This window comes from Neopsephotus bourkii, unplaced genomic scaffold, assembly GCF_033783945.1.
Source record: "Neopsephotus bourkii isolate Nb327-2 ecotype Australia unplaced genomic scaffold, CSIRO-AGI_Nbou_v1 NB_52, whole genome shotgun sequence".
Classification (NCBI taxonomy): domain Eukaryota; kingdom Metazoa; phylum Chordata; class Aves; order Psittaciformes; family Psittacidae; genus Neopsephotus; species Neopsephotus bourkii.
In genome coordinates, this window is record NW_026900569.1 from 697,206 (window position 1) to 718,211 (window position 21,006).

The 21,006-nt window shown below is 49.2% G+C and overlaps 1 protein-coding gene across 1 annotated transcript in view; it reads left to right on the top strand.

Moving 5' to 3' along the window:
• Positions 1-2,475: 2,475 nt before the first annotated feature.
• The window catches only part of PDLIM4 (PDZ and LIM domain 4), a 39,371-nt gene continuing 20,840 nt past the window's right edge, over positions 2,476-21,006 (top strand). The window contains exons 1-2 of the mRNA XM_061348140.1: positions 2,476-2,650; positions 13,485-13,636. Of these exons, the coding sequence (XP_061204124.1) occupies positions 2,558-2,650; positions 13,485-13,636 (245 nt within the window). The 5' untranslated portion in view covers positions 2,476-2,557. The remainder of the gene's footprint in view (positions 2,651-13,484; positions 13,637-21,006) is intronic.

A 21,006-nucleotide genomic window follows, 5' to 3' on the forward strand; every position in this document is an offset into this window, starting at 1 on the left:
CATCAGCAGTTCAACTGCAGGTACTTTTATTCAGAGTCAAAGTGCCTCTCCTTCAGCTCAGTTCGATGTAGTTTGGAACACAGCCTCATTTGAAAGAAGCCCACCCACAGTTTTGTACCGATTGGGGTAATTATAATCATGTTTTACTTGGGTTGAGTTTTTGACAGGCTTTAAGTTACATGAGGGGTAACCTAGGCCCTGAGGAGAAAGCGCCTCGCAGCCAGCAGCGTTCCCATCAGCTTTTGAAATGAATACTTTAATAGTGGGGATTTCTGTGTTTTGATCATCAACCTCCTATGCCAGCAAATCACTCTGAAACCCCGGCTGTTTGCTGCTCAGCAGAGCCTGCCCCTCACAGCCCCCGTGCAATTTAGGTGATGAAGCCCCAGTGAATGCCGGTGGGAATCGTTTGACTCCACAGAGCTTGCAGGCTCCATTTTCTTCCCTGCTCTTTCCCTTCTCTCTGTTTTTATTGTTGTTACTCCCCAGCAGGCTTGGTTTCTCTTACAGGAAGGATTGTTTCGGATTCCCTTATAAGAGGATGGAGATGCCGGCGCTGACGCCGCATTCAGGCACATCTTTAACTCAGTCCCTTGGGCAGAGCTCCTCGGCACCAGAGCCAGCAGCAGAGGTGGGACATGAACCAGTCCTCTGCAAGACACAGCGTTTGGCTGGGTGGATTTTCTAACGCAAGCAAGGAAACCTCAGGCCAGCCTCCTCCCAGCCTTCGGCAGGCTGGGTGATATCATGCAGGAATGAGGAGGTATGATTCATCACCGCTTCACAGACAAGTCAGCTTTTACAGCCTCTCCTGGTGCAGGAGAACAAAGAGTAGGGGTGGAAGCTCTGCGGGTACCAGCTGCAGCTGAACCGCTCCTCTGGAGGCACCTTTTGAGCGAAGCAAACGGAGTTTATGGTGTTTTGGGTGCGGAACACAGGGCGCTCGCTGTGTTCACGTCGCTGCATCACAAGGCTGCAGCATAGCTCAGGAGTGTGTTTGAAAGGGACACGGTCACACAAACCCTCCTGTGTCAGGAGCCAACGCCTGCAGACAGATTTCACAGCAAACAGCCCGTAAATCAAACTCCCAGAAACTGGGCAACAAGAAGGTGCTTGATGAAACTGGACTTTCCAAACAATGGAACCTTTGTTAGGCCCTTTTCTCTGAAGTGGGATATTCCGGCACAGCCCTTTCCAGGAAGAAAGGGAGGATGACAGCCATTCTGAGGTTTGCTCTCAGCTCGGGGGGGGGGGGGATGCTGAGCAGCTGTGCTGACCACCCATCCCAACGCCAAGCTATGGCTGCGTGCCTATGAGCCATCACTTCGAACACCCTCTAAGCATCTGCTGGGTGCTCCAACAGCCACCACTGGAAGCTGGAATGTTCCACAGCACCTGGTGCTTCCCCTCCAAAGGCACAGTGATCACAGAATCACAGCACGGTCTGGGTGGGAAGGGTCCTTTAAAGCTCATCCAGTTCCAACCCCCTGCAATGAGCAGGGACACCTTCAATTAGATCAGGCTGCTCAGAACCACTTTGAGCCTGGCCTTGAATGTCTCCAGGGATGGAGCATCCACCACCTCTGGGCAACCTGTGCCACTATTTTACTGCTCTCATTCTAAAGGATTTCTTCCTCACATTCAGCCTGATTGTCCGCTCTCTCAGTTTAAACCCATCACCCCATCTCAATCTTTCTTATAGGCCCCTTTTTAAGTACTGAAAGGCAGCATAAGGTCTCCTCAGAGTCCTCTCTAGTGCAAGCTGATGGGATGCACTGGCCAAGAGATCCCCAAACTGATTTACACCCAAATCTGAATCACAGAATAGTTCGGGTTGGAAAGGACCTTAAGATCATCCAGTTCCGACCCCGCTGCCATGGGCAGGGACACCTCACACTGAACCATCTCACCCAAGGCTTCGTCCAACCTGGCCTTGAACACTGCCAGGGATGGAGCATTCACAACCTCCCTGGGCACCCATTCCAGTGCCTCACCACCCTCACAGGAAAGAATTTCCTCCTTATATCCAATCTAAACTTCCCCTGTTTCAGTTTGAACCCATTACCCCTTGTCCTGTCACTACAGTCCCTAATGAAGAGTCCCTCCCCAGCATCCCTATAGGCCCCCTTCAGGTACTGGAAGGCTGTTATGAGGTCTCCACGCAGCCTTCTCTTCTCCAGGCTGAACAGCCAATCTGAGTTAATCCCTTGGAGTTTTCTCCAACATACTGCTCACTATGGATGTTTACAGTTGCGACCACACATTTAAAGACCTATTACACCATTTTCCTACCGCGATGGAGGCGCACTAAGGCTTTACTACTGCGAGCAGCAGCTTTAAACCCCATTGGGGATAAAGGTCTGGGGGGAAACCCCCTGGTAAATCTCAGCCCCCCCGAAGGCCGGGAAGGGGTCGGTTCCGCCCCCGCCACGCCCCGCACGTGCGGGGCGTTGCGGGGGCGGAACCGACCCCTTCCCGGCGCTCCGGGGCTCGGCTGCTGAGCGCAAGTGGGAGCTGGAGCTGCGGTTGCTCGTGGGTTAGGCAGCGTTCCGCCGCTATGTCCCACTCGGTGGTCCTGCGCGGTCCTTCGCCGTGGGGTTTCCGCTTGGTGGGCGGTAAAGACTTCAGTGCCCCGTTGACCATCTCCAGGGTGAGCCCGGGCGCGGAGCGGGGTGGGCGGCAGGTGATGGGGAGCGGGGCTAGCGGGCAGCATCGGTCGGGCGCCTCTTAAGCACCAATTACTATCTTTAGCCCCATATAGAGCGCTTCTCTCTCAACTCAACGCGGATAGCCTTCTCCATGCTTTGGGGTTTTTTTTTGGTGGGGGTGGGGGGGTGTTAAATTCATAAAGATATACTCCCAAAGTGTTCAGTTCTCAGCACTAAGGAGGGCTTGGATTTGTGCCCTGAACTGAGTTCATAGGCTGTTGGAGGGTTTTTTTTAGGCAGGCACAAGTAAAGTCAGCAAGAAGTTTCTCTGTGCAGACTGCTGCATTATAGGGTCCCTGCGGGCTGGTAGTAATTACTGTGTAAGTGTGCTCGCACTTGTGTTTAACCTCACAAAGATGTATTTCTGGAAACTTCTTTCCTAAGACACGGCGGCTAGCTTGAGCTACGCTTTGTGAGTAGATGGATGTGAAAACAAACCATCCCCCGTGCAGGAAAGAGCATGGTGATGGGGTGTGATGGGCTGGGTGATGGATGAGGTGCTGCGACCAAGCCGGGCACGTTCCCGCAGGCAGTGGTGCTTCCATCGCCATCGGCTGGCTTGGGAAGGGGCTGGAGAGCCGAGGCTCCTGTCCTTGCACAGCGCCTTGCAGCGGTGTGGTAGAGCTGGGCTCTCCTGGGCAGCTGCTGCCGCCGGAGTGCTTGAACGCGCCCTGAGAGCACTGAAAGGCTTTGAGAGGAGCTATAACTTAAAAATGCTGTCATAGCACATCCGAGCTGTTTGCTGTCTGTTCGTTCATCTGCCAAAGCTCTGACGAAAAAGGGAAAATGCATTTAAAGAGCTAATTATGGAAGAGAGCATGTTTTAAAGAGGCTTGGTGTATATTTGGGTCCCAATGCACCGATTAGAGCTTTATGTCTCTGGTTTTACCTTGCGCTGTCCCTTACCAAGTGTTCAGAGAGGGCTTTTTGGAGAAGCAGCAGGATATGGATGGACGGGAGGGGAGACCAGGGCAGTGCAGGGAGCAAGGTCTGGCCATGCTGCGAGGGGAGGTACTTGGCTTCTGGGGCTCAGCCTGCACCTTCTGGGCACAGGGCTGTCCTGTTTCTCCCCCAGTAACGTGGGATATATTGCAACAAGACACAAAATCACCTCTCAGTGACTGTAAGAACGTTCCTTGTGCGGAAATGAGCATCCCAGTTGAGTGGAGGGAGCCTCTTTTCCTCTTTGAAAGAAGCTTGGTTTAATATTAAACAAGAAAAAACAAAGTCTGCTTCTGCCTAGGCAGGTGCCTTGCCAAATTCCTCATTTGATTCAGCAGACCTGGGAGGCGTGAGGCCCATTCGCATCAGGCCAGGCTTGCTTTGGATCACAGCGAGCTGTAGCACAAGCGGAGCTCATAGGGTGTTATTTCGTGGTACTTAGTGTGACAGCTTGTACATTAGATCCTGGTTTACCTCTGCTCCCACTGAAGAGAAGGGCGATGCTCCAATGTGTTGCTGCTAACGGATGCTCTTGGGGGTGATAAACAACTCTCTGGGGTGTAAATACAGGTGTAGGGTGCTCTGCTTGGGCTCCAGCCTCCTAATGCAAGGGGAGACCTCACTGGCTTTGCAAATAGCACCAGAAAATGTTAAAACTGGGGAAGAATTAGCTTCTGCTGCAGCTCCTGGCTGTGGGGATGCAGGAGGGGCTTTGCTTGGTCGTGGGTCCCTCCAGCCCTGCCTCTACAGAGGATGGAGCTGGTGTGGTGCCTTATTCCCTTTAATTCTGTCATTGTCTAACCAGGAAATCTGTTCTATCCAGCTTGAACCCCAGGCTGGGCTGGTGCAGGAGGGAGGGAGGCTCTTGCTGCCTAATTGCTGAGGCTTTTGGCTCACTTGTGCTTCCTTCAAAGTGCTTTTTCTTTTTTTTTCTTTTTTTTTTTTTTTTGGTTGGTTGGTTGGTTTGGTTTAATTGTTTTATATTAAAATGCCATTAAATTACAAACAGATTTTGAACAGCAGAAATTCTGCCGGGGGGCAGGACCAGGCTCTGGGATTCACACATCCATCTGTGTGCTGGCGTGCTGGGCTGGATGTGGCTTTGCTGTGCCTCACTTGTGTGCTTGAGGGGGACTGTGAGCATCCTCCCTGCACTGGTTACATTGGGAAGTCATAGGTTGCAGCTGGGGACTGGAGGCATCCGAAAGCCACCCACAGGCAGTGCTGGGTGCCAAAGGCTGGTGGCCTGCTTAGGAAATAACAGCTTGTCTGTGCAGGGGTTGGAGAAAAATACTTGGTTGCCAGCAAGTTGCTTTTCTCTACTCATTGCTCAGCGGCTGCAGAAACAGTTTCTCCCTAGACCTCCACTATCTGTGGCAGCACAGGGATGTATTGCTGCCCCAGGAGCCACAGCGAGGGATGCTCTGCAGTCTGCTGGGGGCACACCGGGGGGTGCAGCTTCTTCTCCGAAGCCTGTCTGATGTCATTGCTCCAGGTTAAGTGCAGGCAGAGCTCCTTAATGTTGTGTTTATGGGACGTGAAGTCCAAGTGTTGCTGTTAGAGGGGAAATAATGAAGCCATCGCTGGGAAAGGAGCTGCCAGATGAGGCTGAGCTGAGCAAGAGGTGCAGGGATGCAGCTGAACACTGGGCAGGGAGAGGTCCCCAGGAGTGGTTTGTGATAGCATTGTTAAAGGGATAAACTTGAAAAACGTGGATTTGGCAGCAAGGAGAAGAAAGATCACAGAGCTCTGCTTTGGAATAGGGCTTGTTTTCCAGGACTCGCCTTAGTCCCCTGCGTGGTCACTGCACTTGTGCAGGTGGTGATGCTGAGCTCGTCTCATGCAGATGTTTCAAATACACTCATGAAATCAAGCAAAGATGGATTTCTCTTGGAAGCAGGTCGCTTCCCTCTCTGGTCTGATCAGTCTTGGCTACCAAGTGGTAAAGATCTGATTGCTCAAGTGGCTGGGAACAGCTGATGCTGAGCATTGCCCTGGGGAGGCCACACTTGAGTTGAAGCATCAAGTTCTGCGCTATTAAAGATAAGGAAGGATAAATACAAATGCAGAAGGGAGTGTAAAGGCCATCTTTCTCATGTGGTCACACAAAGAGCTGGGTGTGCTGGCCAGCCTTCTGTTCCCTGCTTGCATTTTTGGGGGACCCAGATGAGCAGGGCTGGACATCGCTGGGGTGGTTTTGGGGGAACACAGCCTTGGGGTGCTGCAGCAGCCACAGGGATCTGCTGGTGTGGGGAGGGAATGTAACTGTAGCCCCAGATTGTGCTTTGGAGAAGAAACCTGGCTTGTTTTATACCCCCACTCAGAGTAAGCTAATGCCAGGTGTAGTACACTATAATTAATGGTTCCTTCTCCTAATGATATTTATAGGGGAAGGGGAATGACTCAAAACATCTGCTGAGAGTTGGCCTTAATACCTTGGTAGAAAGTGGTTTAGGTCTTAATTAAGTTTCTGGGAGCTGACAGCTGCTTTTCCTTGGTTGAGCAGGTTAACAACTGGGTTCTGTATTTGCCCTTCCTGGGAAAGGGGATTTACTGTGCCTCTTACTCCAGGTACCAACAGCATTGCCTTTGAGCAGCAACCGCAGTTAGGGAGCAGCAGTGGAATAACTTACTCAGCTGCTCTCAGTGTTGTGCTGGTAACCATGTCAGTGAGTGCTGCCGTTTGTGGCATCACATTGATCTACCCCTTGCCTGGGATTAAAAGATAATCATTCATTAGGGTAACGAGAGGAGCTGAATGTGTTTAATCACTTGAACTCGCTCGTCCAGCTCTTAGAGCAGTCGCTGTTGTCATTGACCCAACTCTGCCAGTGCTAAGCCAAGCAGTTGCTGCTGTTAGAATCATAGATACATTGCTTGCTAAGCAGATAATTGACAAATGGGCTGATTCCAGCCTGGTTTCTAAGTTTTTAGGACAGTTTTCCCTGTATCTGCTGTCTTCAGCATCACTTTACCCACTGGTCTCTAGCATTTTTCAGTGTTGACTTGGAGCTGTAACACAAGAAGGGCGAGGAATAATTGGTCTGCAATCCATTATCCAGGTATTGTTTGAGTTAAGGTTGACTTTCAAACTGAAGTAGCTGTTGTACTTGAGCAAGTACGTGTCCTGTTAAAGGTTAGGATACTCGAGAAGGAATTCTGCTGAGGGAGGAATTCCAGTACAAGTGGTCTTGTTGATTCTGTCGGGGCAAACACCTGAGTGCATTGCTGTGATCCCGCTTGAATGCAGAGTTCCCACTTGGAATAGTAATTTCCATGAGGCGTGTTCTTGCGTGCTCCGGGGTGGGGATGGCAGAACAGAAGGCTGGGCGGGTTTCCTTACCCCAGGAACTCCACGTGTGGCAGTGAAAGCAGGAACCAGAGATGCCACCAAAGGGAATGGGGCTTTTTGCTTTGCTTTCCATCAGGGTTTTCTCCTCATTTTACATGTAACTTCTATGGATTTGATTGTTTATTAAATGGAAGTGATGCACTTTGTGCAGAGCTCCTGAATGGACTCAAGTATTTGTGTTGATGAACCCCAAAACTAGGAGCCCAGCAGATTTCTGCTGACTTTTGGTGGTTTTATTGCCTGTATAGACCCAAGTGCTGGTAGCTGTTTCTCGGTTGCGTGTTAAAAATTGTTAGCACCTAATAGTTCAAGTTAGATGATTTTAAGTGGAAGGAAATAGTTTCTTTTCTGTTCTCATCATTCTCCCAGTGATTGCTTGTAAGGTCTCGAGTGAAGGATCTGGGTGGTTCCACTCGAAGCTGTAGCAGTACCCAACTGTTAATCTGAATTACAGGTGAGAACTAACAAAAGTACGTAGCAAACAGATTTGCTGCTGAAGTTATTCTCTCACTGTGGCTTTATTTAATAACTGAAAGAGAAGAATAAATGCTCGCACTGGTTCAGGAGACAGTAATGGTAGAATATGCTGGAATGAAAGCCTGATGCTAATTACTGTAATCAAGCACGCTGGTAATCCAGAGTGGGAAAGCAGGCGGAAAGAATGATTCATGTAGGTCCATTCAGGCAAGGGCTGACCTTGGGGCGAGTTGAGCAAAATAAACCCAGCACACCCTCGGAAACACTTGGGGCCTCTGCCAGGTTGAACAAAGCAGAAGGAGCCCAGTGCGAGGGGTTCTTCTGAGCTGGGGATATTGGGGTTTGTGGGCTGACAGTGGTGATGTCAGTTCTCCGACTTCTTGAAGGTGAAAGGTTGCTGTTGGGACAGGTATTCATGGTTAAAGTGGTTGCATCCCACATGATGCAGGGATAAAAGAGAATAAAGCTGGGTAGCATGCTCACTGAAATGGCCCTGTTAGTGTAGGAAGCGCACAAGGGGAAATATGCGGCATTATCCTTCCCTTTATTTTTGTTGCTGTATATAGCCCAACAGCTGGTGATTAATCCTGGTCCTACTTGGGGTAGATAAATCCTTTAATTTTAATACAAATATGCCATTAAGGATAGTGTGGGATTAGTGTCGTCTATTGCAATTCCTTTTACTTTAGCTTGGGGGCAAAGTGCACATCAGGAGTCATGCAGCAAATCCTGGAAGGCACAAGTCCCTTGAATGCGGTGTTTGTAACTGACTCTGTTTGATTTGTGGGCTCTCAAGACGCATGGACTGAGGGTTCTTGGATACCCAAACACTCACTGCAGATGTTTTTATTTTCTAAGTCATCTGTGACCGCAGGTGCTCGAGTGTGAAGGAAGCAGAGCATCTGGTGGTGCTGATAAAACCAGCTAAAGCAAACACGTTCACAGATCCTCTGCTTGACTCCCTGTCGGCCAGATGTGTGCCCAAGGAAACCCCGGTACCCAGCCACAGCCTGTTAATGGGGTGGATCTGTGCAGAGCCATTAACACTGCACATGCCCTAAGCCCTGGAAGATAAGGTTGGGTTTGGTTTCTACTTCAGGGCTTACACAAAGACGTCAGCAAAGCTGAGATTCATTGGGTTATTTGGAGCTGTTGCAAAAATGTTGAGCTGCAGTGTGACATTCCAGTGGCTTTTACAGCCAGAGAGACCTGGGATAAACCTGGCTTTGTCACACAGGGAACAGAGCTCTATTGGAAAGCGAAAAATAAAGAGAAACTTGCTGTGCAAGAGGATTTCAGCCCATAAATCCTCCAGGCATCGTAAAGATGCCTCAAAACTCAATCGCTCTTGTCAACCAGAGCACCTCAAATTCGCACCCATTAAGCCTTAAGTAGTTTTACACCTTGTGAGGACTGATAGTGGATTACGTGCGAATGACATGTTACAGTTCCAAGCCTCAGAAAGCAAAATATACCCGGTTAAAGCAGATTATTTGAGGTAATTAGTCTTAATTATCAGCTATGGGCAGTGCGCAGCTAAAAGAGGATATGGTTTTGAACTGACAATGCAGGAACAGGCACCATGGAGCAGATGCTCAGCTGGAGACTGAGTCAATCACCATAAACCACGTCCCAGAAACCTTTAGAACATGTAAAGCTTCTGGTACACAGAAGCTCCTGCTCCAAGTGCTGCAGGAGTTGTGGGTACCCTTGGGCTGAGCACAGCAAGCATCTGGCAAAACAAGCCAGATGTGGGTGTCTCAATGACCTCTGTCTTTCTCAGTCAGCATTTTGGGGTCTGCACTCAGGTTATGGGGCTGGTTGCTTTAAAACTCATGTCTGATCTCATTGATTCTCTGCCTTTTCCTTGTACAGAGATCTCAGCCTTTGAGCTGGGTTAGGATCTGCGCTATGAACCTGATTCTAAATTTGGATTTGAATCCATTAGTACTTGGATTCAAAAGGATTTTCAAGTTCTCACCTTTTGTAACACTTGTACTCTGGTTCTTTCCTTTTTATGCCCTCAAGTTTCTAGTTTCCTTCAGTAGTTAAATGAATTAAAGTTGCATAAGCCACGCTCTCACTGAGCTGTGCAGCATACCTACATAATGGCTTGATGCACTGGACGTTACATGAGCAGTTAGAAAGATGCAAATAGATTGGTGAGAGATGTGTCAGTTCAATGCAGGGTGCTTGGAAGTGCTGAAGAGAATCCCTGGACAGAATGCTTAAAGGATTTGGGGAATTTATCTTCATTAGTTAGTCATTTTGCTCTGGGTTCTTCCTGGTTTAAAGGCTACTGCTACCATAAGCTCATCTGCTGCCCCATAGCGTGTGTCCTGATAGCAGAACAGGCTGCCTTTGTTTTGAAGCTGAGAATTTTGTCACCCTATCTTGAAAGCCTCTCGAAGGCTTTAATCAGAGCCTTTTGATCACGCTTGCAGAACAGAAAATTCCCTCACATTTGGCCTGTAACAAATCGCCATTGATTTAAGAGAAGACTGGTGTGGTCTGTGTAGGCTTCTCCTATGGGATTGCACGTTTTAACCCATGAAATCCTGGGAAGATGGCTTCATTAGGTGATGGGATGCTTTGCCTTTTGGTGCAGTAGGGCTTCTTTTCAAAAGTGAAGGAGATCTGGCAGAGATAAAGCTGCATTTATTGTGTCGATTTGGCCTGAATAGGTACTTTTTGTTAATGGGAGTAAAAACTACTAGGAGGATAAGTACTAAGTTCTCCTTTCCAATGGCTGTGCCCAGACTATGCAGGTAGCAAGGAGGAACTGTGTCACTCACCCTTGGGTCTTGACCCAGGAGATGTTAAAGGCAGGTTTCAGGGGAAAAAGAGTTAAGAGGGGTTAAGTCAATAAAACAAATTAACCTTTCATTGAGGCTTTGGTTGTTCCAGCTTATGGCATTGGCCCAGCTCTAGAGCTTGAGCAAAGCTGCCCCTGAGCTGAGCCATCCCTGCAGGGGCAGTGGGACACCCATGGAGGGGACTTTGCCCTGCAGCCCTGGCACGCTCCCGTGGCTGCTCTCCAGGGGGGAAAGTGTAACGCTGTGTGTGTTTGAAGAGTAAACTCCTCTTGGTGCAAGTAATCTAGCTTACTAAATGAGATTGCGCAGCTTCCAGCACCAACTGGCTTAGCGCAACAGCTGCCTTAATGTGCTTTATTTTATTGGCCTGATGTCAGATGCTAGCACTCAGTAAATCCTAACGAGGCTCCAGTGGCCAGATAAGATAGCTGCTGCTGGCTTTGGGCTCTTTCCAGTCTGCTCCATAGCATCAGAGTAGCCACTTGGCTGCGGAGAGGGCTGCTTGAGGCTGGTCCCTTGAGGGAGAGCACAGATGGGTGGTAATCTTGGGAAAGGTGGTGGGGGAAATAATGGGAAAAACTTATTTAAAAGCAATTGGTTTGTGGTGGTGTGGGTATAGCTCACTGGTCACGTTCTCCTTTTACTGAGCCATCAGCTTGTGGGATGTTGATGCTACTGCCTGTGAGTCCCATTTCCCATCTTTATCCTCAGTGTGGAAGTGATGCTCTATAGAAAAATCACATCTTTGCCCTGGGTTTGGAGACCCTGGGTTTCCAGAGGCTGTCTGCATGGATCCGTGTGGAGCAAAGCACATAGGAACCTTGCATGAGGACTCAGACACAGCCCTGGCCTGTAACCAGGCTAGTAGGGCTTTCTGTGACATGTTGGGTGTCACAGCACAGCTGTGAGTTAGGAGAACTTGAAGTATTTTAAACATCATTCACTGCAATACAAACTCTGGACCAGACAGACATTACGATACTAATTCCCAAGCTGCTGTGGCAGCGATGCTGTATCTCAAACTAATGAGTTCTTGGAGTGCAGTTCCATTGCAAGCCCTCAATCATCTCCATGGCTTGCACAAATTGCTAATAGGAAGATACTGCCAAACTAATTTGAAATAAACCAGAATCTAAAAATAGGAAACATCTAAGAGCCCCGTTTATGAACAGCTTATTCTCCAAGGAAACTACAGTCTGGTTAGGATCAGCACAAGGAGAACAATCCATTGGACATGTAGACAGCATTGAATAGACAAGAACAAAATGCAGCTGTCCTGGGTCAGACTGGAGGGCTGTTGGTCCAAAAGGCCACTGCAGCTGGGGATGCAGGGCAAACACCCAGGGAAGTGGATAACAAAAGGCAGCCCCAGGGAGATGCTTCTGTGGAGGTGCTGGTTGAGCTTCTGGTTGACTTTCTGGTGGGTCTGGCAGCTTCTGTGGCTGTAGAAGGACCTTAAGGCTCTGTGAATGCTGCATCTTCTTACACAGGCTCAGAAAACCCAACAGGGCAAAATGAGCCTATGCTGGGTCGAAATGCCCTGTGTCAGAGCCTTACAGCCCGTGTGTGCTGTGTGCAGAGGTACCTCCCGTTGTTTGCTCTGAGTCACAGGGAGCCTGTGAGCAGGGAGGGAGTTGGCTTGGCAGGGTTTTGGTGCAAAACAGCCCAGCTGAAGCTATTGAAGAGCAAATGGCAAACACTGATTTACTCTGACAAGGCAACAAAAGGCTTAATTCAGGCTGCCAGCTCTACTTAACTGTAAAGAGTGGTTTGGAGCTCCTCAAACACCTCTGGGTTCACGTTTCAGTGGTGTTGGTGGCTGCAGTCACACAGGAGCGGTGCAGCAGGTCTGAGTTATGCTGGGTGCTGCCTGCCTCTTGCTGGCTGTTCGACCAGCCTTGGTCCTGTGAGCAGCCCCAGTGTGATCCACACAGGGCTTTGGTGGCAAGACCAGATCCTGGATAAACTCCCTGTGGAAACAGAACTGGGGAAAACAAATGAGGTGGAGACAGGGGCATGTGCATCCTTCCTTTTAGGAGACTGCCTGTTTCATGCTGGTTGGGGTGGGGGGGTCATAGCCACCACTTGGTCTCAATCTGTTAAAACCCATCCCTGTTTTACGCGTGTCTGTTTGCCACTGTACACTGCAGTAAGCTGCATCCAAGGGGAGGTGAAGGGCAGAACAGTGATGCTGTTGCCTGGATCTTCTGAGCAGGGTGTGATGGAGCAGAGACCTGAGGCTGGGGGTTTTACCTGTGTCAATCAAGAGTAAATGGATTCAAAGCACTACCGCACTCTCAATGCAGTGAGAAATGAATGACCAAAAGCCAGGCCCTACTTTCTCACTGGATAAACCATGTGGTCGCCTAGCGCAGCGTTAGCAGATGCTCTGAATGACTGGAGAGGAAATTAGAGGGCAAGCACGTCGCTATGAAGAGTTTAAACAGACACATTTGCCTGTCCTGCCTGTGCCTCGCATCACTTTATATTGCAGAAATTCAAACCACATTTGGGCTGATGTAAATGAAATGGTAATTCTCGAGGAACTCTTTTATGGGCTGACCACAAACTGTACCTGGCCCTGTCATTAGTTCCTCAGGAAAGAAGTTAGCAGTTTTATGAGGTTCTGGCATTGCTACAAAACCAGAAGGAAGGGGCTGTGGAGCCTTAATGAGCTGTGTGATACTCCACGCAGGGCTAGAAAGAGACAAGTCATTTGAATGATGCTCAGGAAAAACTGATGTCAAATGTGACCTCTCTGTGGGAAGCAATTAGGGGACTGCGTGTGTCTTCTAATTACATGGTTAGCCAAAGAGGAGGGGTCCGTGGGAGCTTTAGGGATTGAATCTCACAGTGTGATTTCAGGCCTGCAAGCCAAAGGAGTGGAAAGCATCCCTCTGGAAAGAGGGTACTGTGTTATGTCAAGCAAGAGACAAATCTAAAGAGGACCAGGTTGACAGAAAGCTCTTCCTTAAGAGAGCACTGTTGTAGGGGATTGGCCCCCAGAGAACTGGGGCTAACTTGCAATGCCTGCCTCTGACATCCAGCCTTTGGTTGATGCCATTGGTATGGGCAAAACACGTCTTCTCCATAGACAACTATTCCCTTATCTGCTGCTTATTCCAAGCAACTAGGCTTTCTTAAAGCTAAGCATTCTTTTAAGTGCCACTTCTGTTTCTCCCTGCCTAGATCAACCCTGGCAGTAAAGCAGCCATGGCAAACCTGTGCCCGGGAGACATCATTCTGGCAATTAATGGGGAGAGCACGGAGACCATGACACATCTAGAGGCACAGAACAAGATCAAAGCATGCATGGACCAGCTGCTGCTCTCCGTGAACAGGTAGGTCCTCTTCTGCTTGAGCTGCTCTTGTGCCAGCTTTGCTGGGTTCTTCACAGCAGGCCCTGGAGCAGCTGTGCCCTTAGGCTCAGCACTGGTGCATCCTCATGGTCTAAGTGTTTTGCAGTTTAAAAACCAGCATTATTTGTAAAAGGCCACCGATAGAAGAAATGGGTTTGGTTCATTTGCACCTGTGGGTTATGGTTTGTACGTTAAAGGCTTGTCCAGGCTGTGAGCTGGGTCAGGTCCTTCAACCCAGTGGAGGTTTTATGGACTCAAGCGTCACACTGGGATCAAATCTCCTTTGAGCAGAGCCTCACACTTCATTAATACCCGCCTATTATTTTCCTAAGCATCTGTTCAATAAACACACATCTGGAGGTCCTGCAAATCCACTTTTTTAGAGTATTTCAAAGCACAGTGAAAGCTTGGGGTTGTTTTTTGGTATTAATCCTGTAGCTGGAAGCTCCCAATACAAATCACAAATGATCCAGGCAGAAGGAGTGCTCCTTATAAGGCTCCCAAATGGCTAATGTTATCTGTGATAGGTTTAAATAAGTGTATACAAGTCTCCACTTCAGATTAAAGAGGCATTTCCTGCCATAGAGAGCTATCATTTACTGTTTATGCTTTCCTTGGAAAACACGTAGTTGGTGACTGGAAGCCTGGGCAGTGGGGAAAGCACTGCCGTAAATGGAGCAAAGCCTCTCTGCTTCCTCACAGTTCATCAGACAGCGGTGTCCGAGCAAAGGGGAATCCCATGAGCTCAGCCCATGCCATAGGGATGATGTGGCTTCAACACTGGGGAGTCAGCTAAGATGGAAACCCAAGGAAACCCTCCACACCGGTGGGGTTTCACACAGCCAAGGAGGACGGGTGCTTTGCTTTCCACTGGGAGCAGCTCAGGGAGATTGGATGGTCTTGTACTCCAAACAGGAGCTGCCCCCGGGGCAGGATGAGGGCTCCCCTCTGGGCTGTCCAAGGGGGCTGGTGGAGCATTCCCTGGAAGAGGTGGAAACCCTCATGTTGTGATGGGAGCTGCTGTAGGTGCTTCGGCAGCAGAACAACTTTGTCAGGAGTTAAGTTTTGCTGAAGACAGCTTTCACCTGCAGCATGGCAATGTTTTATTGTCATGTGTGAGGTTCCTGCAGCGTGAATCCATGAGCTGAATTCCCACTTTTCCACCTCATTTTAGCCACTGGTGTCGGTTGGTGTCCGTTTCTCAGCTGAGATCAGACCTCGAGTACTCCTCCAGGGTACTGCTGGTGCCCCCCCAGTCCTGTGCTTGGGAAGTGGTGCTTGAATCTTGCAGCCCGCTGGTGCCCTCTGGGCTCCTTCCATCCCGTGCCCTTTCTCCATGAACTCTTGACATTGTGTGACAGATAGAGAACAAGATGGGTTTTGTTTTCCAGCTGTGGTCAGAAAGTGCCCTTTGATGAGGGAGGAAAATCAGAGTGGGGGAAGATGAGAAGGGAGAGTTGGTGTGCGGTCTGACAGGATGTCCAGTGTGACCCATCTGTGTTTTGGACTGGGGATGCAGAGAGCATTCAATTTGATGGGAGGAGATACTGATTATCCTGCTTATGTGTTTGCTTCATTAAGACATGTGGGTACACTGATAGGGAAATCAGGAGATTTCAAGAGCCAGGAGCACTCACCATTTGTGAGCAGAGTAAGACATTAGAGTGCAGAACTGTCCCATGCAGCACAGGCAAAGCCTCTTCTCTGTACTTGGGAGGGAGCAACTGAAGTGGGATTTCTGTTGTGATGCAAGCTTTGGCCACAGCCAGGCATAACTATGAACGGCAGGACTGCAAATAGATCGGTGCATCTCACTGACCAGATGAACAGGAAGCCAGCTAAGAGAAAACAGCATCAAACCCAGTGTGAGGTTCCTAATGCTGGGCTCAGGGAAGCTCTGCATCTGATCTTCCACATCATCCTGGGGAGGCTGAGGGAGGCTGTGTCTGGAGGGCATCAGCAGCAACACAGACACTGTGGTGAGAAGTTGGCAGAGCTTGGGCATTTATTCTCCAGACCTCGGATGGAAAAGCTGCTTTGTTTTCTAACAGTAACACAGGCTTGATGAATCCCACCTGGAGTCCCCCTAGTGATGCGTGTTCATGTGAACAAGTGCTTGCACATTAAAATCAGTGATGTTTCTTGCAATCAAGCCTTTCTTATCCTGGAAGACAGTCAGTGCTCAGGCAAGTGCACACAGCAAGCCTAAGGCACAGAGATAACCCCCTCAGCAGCACAGCTCATCCTCTTCCTGCTTACATATTACTGTGTGTTTTCTTACCTCCTGCAAAGAAAGTCATTGCAGCCCCTTTGCACATTAACACCTCTCATGGTTATGCTGCAGCCCTGGTTGTTAGGGAGGACTTGGTCCTCAAATCAGGTTATGCCTCAGACAAAAGCAGCCATAAGCTTGGATCAGAGCCATGCTTTGCTTGAGGACAGCATTGAGTGAGGGCCTGAAGGACCTTGGGTGCTGGACAGGAGACCTTGTGGCCTCAGCGATGCTGTTCCTGCTGATGCACGCTGCGGGAAGGTCCTTGCAGCGCTGCCCAGACCTGCCCAGCTGTGCTCAGGGGGAAGAGGAGCCCGAGAGCTCCTTTGGAGCACGCGGTGCTGCATCCTTCCTGAGGAGCTGGCCACAAGCCCACACTGGGAAGGGGACGTTGCAGCTTCTCAAGTGCACTGGGGGATGTGGCTCTCTTGTCCCCTGCAGCACAGGGTCCCCGCTCTTGAGCTGCGATGAGGGTGGGAAAACACTGGCACAGGTTGCCCAGAGAAGTGGGGGATGCCCCATCCCTGGAGACGTTCAGGACCAGGCTGGATGTGGGTCTGGGCAGCCTGATTGGATTGAAGGTGTCCCTGCGTGTTGCAGGGGGTTGGAACTGGATGAGCTTTGAAGGCCCCTTCCAACCCAAACCATTCTGTGATTCTTCTTTAAGAATCTCTTCTCTGTCCTTTATCAAGGACTTTAACTCTCCATGGGGTGGTTTTCCCTTCTTCTTGACATCTCCATTCCCTAAAGTCTTTCTTGGATAGATCCCTGTCCCCCCTGAAGTTAATGGGTGCTCTGTCCTCTGTTTTGTGTGGGCCCAATATGTGTGGGGCCATTTCTGGGCAGTGATGCTATGGAAAGCAAAGCAGCACAGGAGCCTCACTGTTCCAAAATGGAGCAGAGCAGCTGTGGAAACCCCTTCCCAGCTCTGGATGTTGTTTTGCTCTGGGCAACCCTGGCAGGGCAAGGATGAGGGGCTGAGAAGGAAGCAAGTGATGTGCATAGGCTGGGAAAACCCAGACTCCATATGGATGCGTTGCACTTGCAGTGTGGATCAGATTTATTCTCATGTGCTTGAGACTGAGTGACCAAACCCAAGTGCAGAACTGCAGTGAGATTTGCAGCCACGAGCTGTGCCCTGCTGCAGGATGGATAACTGGATCCTGCTTCCCAGGGGATGAGCAGTGCACTGCTATGCTTCTGCTGAGTCTGCCTGGAGACTTGGTGTGAATACTTATCTTTATTCCTGCTGTCTGTACAGAGATGGAGCTTCTCTGGAAGTTTCTATGGGAGAAAGCCCAGTAATGATCCTGCTGGACATGGAGCCCCAGGAGTCCCTGGAAGCTCAGCAGTTGATGTTCTTGGGAGCCCGCCTCCCCCTGCTCGCGGAGGTGTTGTGGGGCTCTGTTTGCAGTGGATGGGAAGGATGACAGCGTGTGATGTTCTCGAGTTTCCAGTAAAAGCACAACTGAAAAAGTGAATCACGGCTTCCCCTCTGGAGCTCCTCAAGGAGCCATTGAGGGGAAAACCGGAAGCTTTCCAGAGCCTCGGTACACAGCAATGGTTTCAGCCGAGAGGAATGAAGGAGGAGAAATCCCACAGCTTCTCCTTCACGTAGCCTGGATGAGCCAGGTCCATGGGGGTGAAAACCCTATATCAGGATATAGGGATGGATCCAGCACCTTATGGTTATCACAGTGAGGTTTGCAATCCTGGGGAATTGGAAGCATCATCTGTAGCTGCTTCTACACCAAGTTCAGCTCCTGGAAGGCTAATGGCCATATGAGTGATAACAATCAGTGTGACCTTAGGGATGTGCTGTTGTAGGAGGTGAATGGTGTTCAGGAGGTGGGCAGGAACCCGGGGTCAGCCCCTCCCAGAAGGGACCATAGAGATTGGTGTGGTACACAGCGATGGGGTGGCTCTGGAGGTTTGCATGGCTGTTGCCTGCTCAGCCGGTCTGGCACCTTCCCAAGTGCTAAATGTTAGTTTGTAAGGGGATGGAGACATGAGACATTCAGTGAGACCCAGGAATTGCTGGGGCTGAAAAGGAGCTCTGCAAAGGGAGGGAACAAGACCTGCTGATCATTACCAGGTGGAAAAACATTGTGGTAGATATATGTGAGCCTGTGCAAGTAATCTTCTGAGGATGATGTTGAGTCCCTTAGAAAACAAGTATTTGAAGGGGGCCTATAGGGATGCTGGGGATGGACTCTTCATTAGGGACTGTAGTGATAGGACAAGGGGTAATGGGTTAAAACTTAAATAGGGGAAGTTTAGATTGGATATAAGGAGGAAATTGTTTCCTGTTAGGGTGGGGAGGCACTGGAATGGGTTGCCCAGGGAGGTTGTGAATGCTCCATCCCTGGCAGTGTTCAAGGCCAGGTTGTACAGAGCCTTGGGTGAGATGGTTTCGTGTGAGGTGTCCCTGCCCATGGCAGGGGGGTTGGAACTGGATGATCTTAAGGTCCTTTCCAACCCGAACAATTCTATTCTAAGTGCTGGGATATGAGGTGTCTGCACCTTTATTTAGCTATGTCTTGTTCATGGGTCCTTTTCCCACGAGGCCCCATGGTGAAGGCCTGGCGCTAACCTAGGTCAAGTTGCTTAGGGTTGTCCTAGTAGTGTTAAAATAGAGCGGTGCTGTTAGTGCCGGGTAATGATTTCCACATAGCTGCCTTTAATCCCCTACAACACAGCTGAAAACACTTTTCCCGTCCTTGAGCTGTAAATTAAACGACTCGGAACATTTGAGGGCAGCATCTGATCTCTCACCCGTTACATTGGCAAAGAGTGGTTAGGTTTTTGCTGTTGCCCAAACACAACATTGTGGCTGTTGGTAGCGTGACCCTGCTGCCAGGGTGGCTTGGGGTGGCCACCAGCAGCCCGTTGTGCAGGAGCTGCCCATGGCATCATGCTCTGTCAGAGCCACCTCCTAATCATTTCGGATTACCTGGCATTCTGCTGTTCCTGGGAAAAAGCAGTCTTCTTGTGTAAGCATAAATGCTCATCAAGCTTATGACTCGCGCTTCTGTTTGGTGAGCCTGGTGTTTCTCCCATTCTCTTTTGCCTTTAAAAGTGCTAAATAGAACCTAAATTGTGCTGTATCAGCTGGATTTCAGGGTGGTTCAAGTGGAAGCTGTGGCTGGGGTGAGCCTGGCTTTGTTCAGGCCATCCCTGTGAGCTGTATGAGGCTGTCTTGCTTATGCCAAGAACTTTTGGTCACTCTAAAGGACTGATGGCGGAGCCTTGAGTTGTTAAAAGCACTAATTATGAATGGGTTTCAACATGCAAACCCGAGTCTGACCGTGCCTTTAAGTGTAAAGACACCTATAATGACGTTTGGAATACCCAAGTTTAGGTGCTTTCTGGTACCTAAAGCAGTGTGATCTTTGTTGTTCAGGGGTATGGAGAACTGTGAACCCCCAACTAGGAGGCGTTGGCAGTCCCAGTAACTGAATGATGTAGCTTCATGCAAAGCATTTTACTGCTATTGCTATTATTTTCTGCAATCAGAATCTCTTTCTGAATCTTGATTCTTATTACCTGGCAAACTGAAGTCTTCAGGGATCCTTCAAGCTGTGTTTGGCATGGGGGCAATGTCATAACTGCCCCATGTCAGCAGCAGCGCGAGTGTGCATCAGACTGACTCCATGCAGGGGAAGAAGCACGGAAATAATAATGATGATCTCTGCCAATGTAATTAGGCATTTCCATTGTTCTGCGCCCCCAGATGAAATTTGTTATGTGGAAGTAATATACACAGCCCTGCATCGTGGCAAAAAGCGAGCTGGGATTGCTAGGAACGCTGCCCTTCCTGGGAAGGACAATTTCCTTTGTCCCGCCAAAAACAGTTGGAAAGACCCACCTAAAACCAAATAATTACAGTAAAGGTGATTTATCAGAACAGGACATGTGGCTATGAGAAGAGTATGTTATGCCCTGTTGGAAAAGCTGTGATGGCAGTGCTGAGCAGTGCTTTGGAACACACAAAAAAAAACTTAAATCCTCAGGGAATGCATCATGCTAAAGCCAGTGGGAGTCTTTGCTTTTGGTAGGTTTCGGATCAGACCCTGAATTTGGAGGGGTGGGTTTGTATGCTGATTGGTCTAAATGGAAAATACCTAAAGTGAAAATCACCTCAAGAATCCTTGGGTTAAACCCATGCTTATTTTTCACACTCGGTCTCTGCAGGTAATTAAACCAAAGTTGAATGTGGTATGTGCAGGGGCCAGAGTCTGATGGCAAAGGATGCTTGGTCACAGCAAGCGATCTGTGCCCATTGGAACATAACCTGTTTTCGTTAGGTGGTGCGGGTTATGATGATGAACAGGATAGTTTGTGTTTGAAACCTTTATCTTCATGCAGTCTCCATCTCTCATCTCAGCCTCTTAGCATCCAGAAAAGCCTGTGTGTGTGCCTGCTGGCTGTTCCTGGACCCCTGCAGCTCCCTCCTGCTCCAAGCACTGGAGATCACATTCCAGCCATGCCCCTGGATGCGGGGAAAAATGATCAGGCACATGGAAACCATTTGGAGAGTGGGAGGACTGAAGATGCAATTGTGAATGGAAACTGTATTTTTAGGGCTTTTTAAAGCTGGCACCTGCTGAAAGGGTCAGGATGATTCAGACAGGGCTGTGTAAGCCTTCTCCCTGAAAGGCATTGGTATAATTACTGCTGTATTCTAGTATATAGACTTGCCAGGGATTGCATATATATATGTAGATAGATATATATACACATAATCAAAGCCTATTTCAGTATTCAGAGCCAGAATAAAGGGGCAAAGCCAGGACCATGCCGAACAAAACCGCCACAAGCCTGTCTGCTGATTTCTTGAACTAAGTTTGTATCTTAAGCTCTGCACTAAGCTAAACCTCGTAGCTCAAGAAGGGTTTTGAGCTTCATGGTTTCAATAGCATGGAGCTGGCATCCTCTCTATTTACTGTTGTAACACTTCTGAGGATAACTTTAGGGAAACATGTACATATAGTTGTTCCCTGGCAGGCCTATATGCTATTGTATATTTGGGGTTTGTGGTTTGCTTGGAGGTTTTGGTCTGGTTTCGGTTGGGTGGTTT